The 7,616-nt window shown below is 48.0% G+C and overlaps 1 protein-coding gene across 2 annotated transcripts; it reads right to left on the bottom strand.

Annotated features, from left to right (window-relative positions):
• Positions 1–387: 387 nt before the first annotated feature.
• On the bottom strand, positions 388–6,690 carry LOC131890253 (serine/threonine-protein phosphatase 2A 56 kDa regulatory subunit epsilon isoform-like). Of its 2 annotated transcripts, none has more exons than XM_059239561.1 (8): positions 5,343–6,690; positions 3,412–3,608; positions 3,236–3,337; positions 2,911–3,134; positions 2,537–2,810; positions 2,296–2,415; positions 1,978–2,207; positions 388–1,889 (listed from the first exon to the last, which is right to left on the bottom strand). In XM_059239561.1, exons 1-8 carry the CDS (start codon positions 5,542–5,544, stop codon positions 1,733–1,735), a joined length of 1,506 nt encoding a protein of 501 aa, XP_059095544.1. In that variant the 5' UTR covers positions 5,545–6,690; the 3' UTR covers positions 388–1,732. The 2 variants fall into 2 exon arrangements, with proteins under 2 accessions (XP_059095544.1, XP_059095545.1); XM_059239562.1 differs by lacking the exon at positions 5,343–6,690 and adding an exon at positions 3,741–4,323.
• Between the last annotated feature and the right edge of the window lie 926 nt (positions 6,691–7,616).

The following is a 7,616-nucleotide window of genomic DNA, read 5'->3' as shown; positions in this document are numbered from 1 at the left end:
CGGCACAATATTATTCATCAACATTAAATTTGATTCACATATTATTTCTTTAAATATAATGCGCTGAAATATTGTTTTCATCCATAAGTGACGTCCTACTGAAGCAAGCCTTGTTGGAACGCAGGTCTGATAGAAAATGGTTTGCCAATCATTTCTTCGATTCATTGCCCACAGGAAAAAGACAATGGCACAATGACTCCTGACATGACTAGCCGGAAACGTATTGTAGATTCCGGAGCTTTCATCCGCATTGGCAATGAGTGAATTGGGGCGGATTGGGGCGGGGTAGAAAAGGAGTTGGGCGTTTTAATAGGAGAGGGAATCGGATCATTATTGGCCGTACACACGTCCCACTTTGGTGCCTAGGAATCGTGGAAAAACTGGGACTGTGGGCAGACATGAAACTGAATGTATTGAAAGGCTTTTCAAACGTTGGCCTTGCAAAACATTGAAATCAAAGGGCAAATAAAGCAAAGATGAGGGAACAAAGGAACAAAAGAACGAAGGAAGAGAGGAAGGGAGGCAAGGAACGGGGATGATGGAAATAAGAAGCACTCATTTGTCCGAATAGTTATTGTTTGGTCAACATCGTGACCTTTTTTACACGGGTGCACGGGGTCGAAAAGACTGGTCTCAACACGAATGTTCGAGTCCCCGTTCTAGAATTCGTCTTCCTTCATGTGTTTTCTCCTCGACTTGATACAGTTGTTGTTGCTGATGTTGTATTAGTTGCTGTGGGCTTTTGCTTGTGAATAGTAGCACTTATTCAAGCACTTGCGCACGATGTCCATTCTTTACCACCCATTCATACACACTTGGGTTTTAGTAGTACCTTAGTTATGACGAGACTAGCTTCACAAGGCTTTGATCACTGATGAGAGTAGCAACGGTTGCGTTCGTTTCGTAGTAGTAAGTGTAGTAGTAGTAGCAGTAGTGGTGGTGCTGATGATAATAATAATCATAATAATTGTAACGATAGTTGTTGTTGTAGTAGTAGTAGAAGTAATGGTAGTAGTAATAATAATAATAATAATTGTAATTTTAGCATTGGGACACAAATGATCTTATCAGCCCACACTGCACTCAATCAAATTTGGCATCCAAGGACGTGCCAACCAAAGTTGTTTAGGAGCAGAACAAAGCTTGAGGGAAAGAAAGGTCGAGGGAGAAGGGATTTTTAGAGATAGAAGGACATGGCACAAAGCCGGATGTTAAAGCAGAGAAGAAAGACAGTCTTCGAGACTCTTGCCCTCAAATTTGAGGCCCCAGTAAGCATTCAGGTAGAACAATGCACATCTGCGATATCGGCATTCTTTTGCTTTTCCTCGAGTTCTTTCTTTTTTTTAATGTTGCACATGGCTCGCATCGCTTGGTCAGGAGTGCGCAGGGTCGATGAGGAAGCAGGGGAGGTACGGTAAAATGAGGAGCGGAGCGGGAAGGGAGGGGGGGAGGTATTTTTGGAAGTCGGTCCGCGCTGTGGTTTTTGTCCCATAGCCGATGATGATAGACAGCTATCTCTGTTGACCATCTTGAAGGCGTCGTTGTTGTTGTTGTTGCTGTTGATGTCATCCACGTCGTTCAAGACATCTTCCTAATGTCCTACTAGTCCTACTACAATGATTCGTCTGGCATTGTCCTCTCAGTCGAGGATGATGTTGTTCTTCTTCCCCAACCGGCTTGTTTTCTTGATGGATGGCTTGCTACTCTCGATTTCTCTTCTTTACGAGAAATCCTAGTGATCCGAAAGCTGGGAGGACGAAGTTGATGTTGACGACGAGTTGACGTGGTTGAGGTAATCCAAATTGATCCCTTCTTTTTTTGCATTGGTGAGGGAAAGGTTTTCTAATTTTTTCCACAAGTCCTCGCGCTCACGTTCTCGTTTCCGTTCCCTAGGTGAGTGAAAAGGAGAAAGAAAAGAAAAGGATCTTGAGAAACTGACCAATCTCGCACATGGGTAAGGGGGTGCTGATGACTTACTTCAAACGCTCTGCTTTATACGATGCAGTGAGATCATCAAAAAGCCTCGAGTTCATCTCCATGAAGGTTTTGAGTACATTGTAGACCAAGGCCACAATGGTTTGATTCCAATGCTCTTTGGAGATCCGATAGAGTGCAGGGAACATGATTGGCATGATCACCTGGTTGTTCTCTTCGATTAAGGACATGATATATTCATTATTCCAAAAGTACAAAGCTCTCTCGGCAACCTGAAAATGTAAAAAAAAAAACGAGATGGGCAGGATATCCTTGGATTGGATCTCCGTTGGACTTGCTAGGATTGGAATGGGGACTAACCTGAAAATGTGGACTCGAAACACATCTGGCAATCTGCTTGAACAAGGGCTCTTGGATCTTGACAAATTGGGCGGGCTCGATCACATCTAGAATCTCTTCAATTTCCCCAAGAAACATGACCTGAAAACAAGACGTTATGACATGTTCATGAATGATCAGTTTCATTTTTGTGGAATGAACTGAATGAACTGATTGATTGATTGATTAGTTTGATTTTATTGTGGTCGATAAAAAAGCTCACCTCTTTTTGAGAGCATGTCTTTGGCCAGAATTTTAGAAGCCCCTTGATGACCTGCTCGGTAAGGGTTGCATCTTTTTCCAAGAACTGGACCACACAATAGGCGAGTTGGGCGTGGTATAAAGACAAACACCGCACCTTGTGAAGTGGTATGAGAACCTTGATCAGAAACTGCTTGTGTTCCGCTTTCAGGGGAAGAGCAAAGCCATTGATGATACTCCCGAGAATCTCCAATAGCTCACCCACTCCGTTAAAATGTTCAGTTTCGTAAATGAATCTAGAAAGTAGAAAAATCGATTGTGGTTAAGCATCCCTAAGTTTTACTCAAAAGCAAGCAAAGGCAGATAAGATTTGAACTGTCGACAAAATCAGCTTACTTCAAGAAGAAATTGTTTATCTGCTTGCGAATGAAGGCTCGAAGTCCAAGGAATTTGCCATAGATGCGATGAAGCACGGTTTTGAGGAAATCTCGTTCACGTGGATCTTCACTATCAAAGAGTTCCAAGAGCTGCAGCACGAATTTCTGGTCGATGACCTTCTTTCCAATGCTTGGCTGAAAATCCGGGGACTCCAAAAAGCGTAAGAAGAACTCATAAACCAGCTGGAAATAAGACCCGATATAGCATAAAATTGGTTTCCAAAGTAACGGTCTTTAGAACCAAAGAGCATATGAAAGCAATGCCTATCAGGATTCATGCCTACCGTCAAATGGGGCCAGGAGGCCTCCAAGGTTGGATCGTCCTCTTCAGGATCAAAATCGGGATTATCACTTGGGGGTAGAGTTCGGAATAAATTGCAAGCAATCTGAAATCATTGTAATATCCCCAAAGTTGAAAAATGCATTTGGAATGAGGAAGAGAGAGCGAATTGTAAATTACCATGCGAATAATTTCTGGATAGACTGCCTCCGTTAAAACTCCTCGCCCTGCTGTTATGTAATCCACGATCTCGTTGAGTGTGGCTCGTTTGATTTCCTTGCCTTTGAGGTCGGCCACGGGGTCCATAAAATCGAAGCCCACGCCGCATTGTCTCAGCTTACGAATGAATAGCTCTTCTTGTTCTCCCGAGGGAACATCTAGAAAGCAAGAAAAACTCAATCAAGTAATTCATACAAAGTTATGGACATAACACGAGTGATGAGAGTAGGCAAGTAGAGAAGTGGTGGAGGTAGTGGTGGGGAGGCAGCATCCTGGATACTTTTTCTTACCAACGGAGAGGGTAGGAAGGTTCGAATCGACACCAGGCGAGTCAAACGTGGAGCCGGAAGATGGATGAATGGACGACATGAAGGCCACACTCACGTCATCACCAACACATACCGAGGATATTCATGAACATAACGATTCTACTGGGAGCGATGAAGAGCAACAAAAAGAAGATGAAGTAGTAGAGCACTCCCAGAGCGATACATTGAAAACCGACCAATACAAGAAGGCAATCTGCTTTTTCGAAAGTCCATGCAAGGCTTCGCTGATCTTGTAGAAGTGAACAATTTCAAGAATCGGTAGAAAATCATTAAGAAAGGAACTAACACGCCATGGTGACGGTTCGAGGGATGACAGTCTCAAAGCTCCATCTTCATCGAGGCACTGAACTGATACAACACATCTTGCAATGAGACCTCATCTTCCGAAAGGATTAGGTTCCAATTTGGAACGAGTTTCTATTTGAAAACACCCAGCAGGAACAAGCTCTTTGGTGATAGGAGGCTCTCTTGGCTAACATCGTCATCACTGGCAGTAACGACCACCACGACCACGACAGCCAGCCAGAACCAGCACAAGACGAAGGAAAACCACCAAGAAAGGCCCAAGCGATGGCGGCACCAGCAGAAACAACAGCAGCAGCAGCAGCAGCAATGGGAGAAGAAGAAGTGGCCTTATTAAACACGCAGTACAGTGCTGGCCGTTCAGACTTGAACCATCTCGAAGGTAGCAACAAATGTAAGGACGTGCACAAAAGAAGACGTCGCCGGAGAAGGAGAAGCACAAGGATCCTTCCTTCTCTTCTTCCTTGTTCCTTGAAAGCGTCGTAAGGGCAAACATCTCAGAAGGCTTTTCCTTCTCAGAGAGTCGAGAGAGTCGAGAACGGCGTTGGTGGTGGTGCTGGCGGCGGTTCATGTACTAGTTGAGTGCTTCAAAGCCAGGTGGAGTGAGTGAGTGGAAGAAGACTTTACTCTTGTACAGTAGGTAGGAAGAAGAGGACCAACCACCGTCGGCGTGGATGAACAGATGGATAGATGGATGGAATGAACGACCGACCTTCACGGTGGTTCAATGTTGTACAAAAGTGTGAGCCTGAGGAGAGCCGAATGGAACTGTACAATCTCTCGAGCGAACTAAAAGCACACGCTGTGGGCTGTGGCTTGAGGCCAGTTCAACCTACGACACCAATGAGGGTTCAGAGGATTGGCGAGTGAAGTGAGTAAGTGGTCTTGGATCGCCGCCGATTTCCTGCCTCTCTCCCCTCTCGTCGGTGTCAAGAGTCGGTGTCAGAGTCGGTGTCAGAGTCGGCAGCGAGATTTAAGCACGGCTAGAAAGGGCACTTTTTAAAACTTGTGAATGAGAGGCATGGGTGAGGAGGGCTTTCTCACGTCATTTGGTCGAGGTTCAACACTCAATGGAACATGTCCTATCTACAAGTACGAGAGCGTCCTTCCGTGAGCAAATTCTGCCGCCAATTGAATTGGGATCTTGGAACCAACACCGAAAAATGCAGTGGGACCAAGTTGAACCTGAGGTAGTTTCTACCATCGCTGGCCAGTTCGACAAAATGACGCCCTCATTTACGATGTCAAAAGTTCACTTACCTTTGAGCAAGGGTAGAGGCTGCAGCTCGACATCGCCCCCAGTTCGATACCGAGATGATCCTTGACTCTTCTTCTGTTTCTTTTTCAAAGATCTTTTGGCAAAGGGATCAATGCGATCCACAAACGTGTTGGACGTGCCGCCGGGGGTTGAGCCCGCCGCCGACCCGCTGGAAGGAGGGGTGCCCCCCGTGGGCGTGGACATGCTGTCGTTGACGAGCGTTGAAAATGGAGGGAGAGGGATCTGGCAGGCTTTCACACCCAATTGGTCACGGTCGGACCGCTATCTTATCTCGCGATTCGATGCTCAGGCCTTCCGTCAATCACTCGATCTAAGTTCATAACGATGTGGCTGATTGATATTTCAACTCTAATCACGCTGATTAAGACAACTGTAATGAGGATGAGGCGGTGATTGAAGCATTTAATGGAGGAGAGCCCACTCAGTCAGTCTCTCTCATACACACAGACACACAAAGGCTGGACAAAAGCTCCTGGCTCGGCACAAGCCAGACTAGCGGGCCTCAATGATCCAATGGCCCTTATCTCCTGAGTGGCAATGGCCACCAATGTTAGTTAGCATACGAAGGCGGCCAATCCACAATCTTCCATTAGGAGCCAGGGGCCAGCCCAGACAAAAGAGCTCGAGGATCGAAAGAGGCAGCGCCGCACTTGTCAAGAATCACCGACGACAACGCAGGGGCACCCACCCATGCATGCATGCCAACAATGGGGAGGGCCGGGCCCACACGCCGTGCAACTCAATGCGGGTACAACGTATTCCAAAGGGTCCACCTTCAACTTGACCCGCCTCCAGTCGTGGAATGAAAAGCACTCGATGACAATTGGCCGGCCTGGCTCAACCCGTGACGGTCAATGAGCCCAAGAGGCGCACACACTGGATTCCGGACGTGATTGGACTTGGCGGTGGACGATGACGGCTAGGCCCATGGCCAGGCATGCATGCCAACAAGTCAGCCAGCACGGTCGAGGGAAGCGGGCAGCGGGTAGCGGCCGCAACTATGGGTTTGGGGCACCCAACGGTTACTCGAAGCGGAGCCCAATCACGGCTAGAGCATCTCCTGCGTCTGGGCCGAGATGGAAGGGTTCGAAGGGTTGGAGGTGTTCCTGGGGCAGAAGGTCGTGACTTGTTTCCAAAAATGGCCGAAGAAGCAGCGCTCTCCGTCGTCGCCGTCCTCGTCGTCCTCGTCCGTCTCCCTCTCCTTTTCCTTCGTCTTCTTTCTGGCTCTCTTTTCCCAGTCGTGTTCTTCTTTCCTCCTTCTTTCTAACCTCCTTCTTCTTCTTCTTCTTCTTGGTCTTCCTCGATGTAGTTCGGCTGTTTCTTCCACTCACTCACTTCCAAGTCCTCCGTCTCCCTCCCTCTAGCCTCCCTCTAGCTGACTCCGTGCTAGCTGTCGATCATGTCGTCGTCGCCCTCTTCCTCATCCTCAGTCTCCTCCTGCCTGCAATTGGCCCTGGTGGCTGGCACCACTCTCGCTCGCCCCCTCGCCCTATAGAGAAACCAGCTCGTCGACCCAGCTGGAGAAAAGCACTCGATCCATCACGCTCATCCGGACCGGGTCTCAAATCAGCCGGCCTGGACTGACTTACAGCCAGCCTTCGGCCTAGCCAGGATGACATGGGCATGGGGAAATCTATGGGTTCTTCGGTTAGGTCGCTGGGTCGGGAGGGTGAGTCGATCAGCCCAGGACAAATGTCTGGCGCGATTCAGATGGGAAAAGAAGACCTAGGAGTGAGAGAGCGAGAGAGCCTTGGGCCTGATCAGTGAGGCCGAGGGCACGAGCCCAGGCCGGAGTGGAGAGGCCAGCAGAGGCCAGGCACGAGGTGGACAGCGGGCCATGGCTGCTGCTGAGCTGAGCTCTCCAAGGGTGAGACCAAAGACGGCTTCTCGAATTCAAAGTAAGGACGGAGGAAAATCCGACGACCCCCGAGCTCGCTCGAACTTGGCCAGATGATCGAAGCGGAGTGGAGCTAGAGGCGCAAGAGCGAAATATCGAAGGGAGAGCGAGAGCTCTTCAAAAAGCCTCCATCAGCCGTCGAGTAGATAGATGTCCTAGGGCAGGGTTGACAAGGGAGATTCTCGCCATGCTTTCCAGGCCACTGTGGTCCATGTGTTCAGGGTTCTTGGGTCCCTTATGGGTTGTTCTAAAAACCAGGTGTGAATTATTTTTGGGTTTCATACCCAGAGTGCCTAGTCTCAACTGCTCTTTAAACATAAGCTTTGAATGATTTGGTTAGATATCCAATAGATCCATT

Source organism: Tigriopus californicus, chromosome 11, assembly GCF_007210705.1.
Source record: "Tigriopus californicus strain San Diego chromosome 11, Tcal_SD_v2.1, whole genome shotgun sequence".
Lineage (NCBI taxonomy): Eukaryota > Metazoa > Arthropoda > Copepoda > Harpacticoida > Harpacticidae > Tigriopus > Tigriopus californicus.
This window is presented reverse-complemented; position numbering and strand designations above follow the sequence as displayed.

Bases quoted from the DNA above. Each gene is read 5' to 3' on its own strand.
- LOC131890253 (XM_059239561.1), bottom strand. From the start codon at position 5,544: ATGTCCACGCCCACGGGGGGCACCCCTCCTTCCAGCGGGTCGGCGGCG. The intron at 3,338-3,411 runs GTAATTTACAAT...CAATGATTTCAG, and splicing joins ATCCAGAAATTATTCGCATG to ATTGCTTGCAATTTATTCCG. The intron at 2,208-2,295 runs GTTAGTCCCCAT...TTACATTTTCAG, and splicing joins TTTCGAGTCCACATTTTCAG to GTTGCCGAGAGAGCTTTGTA.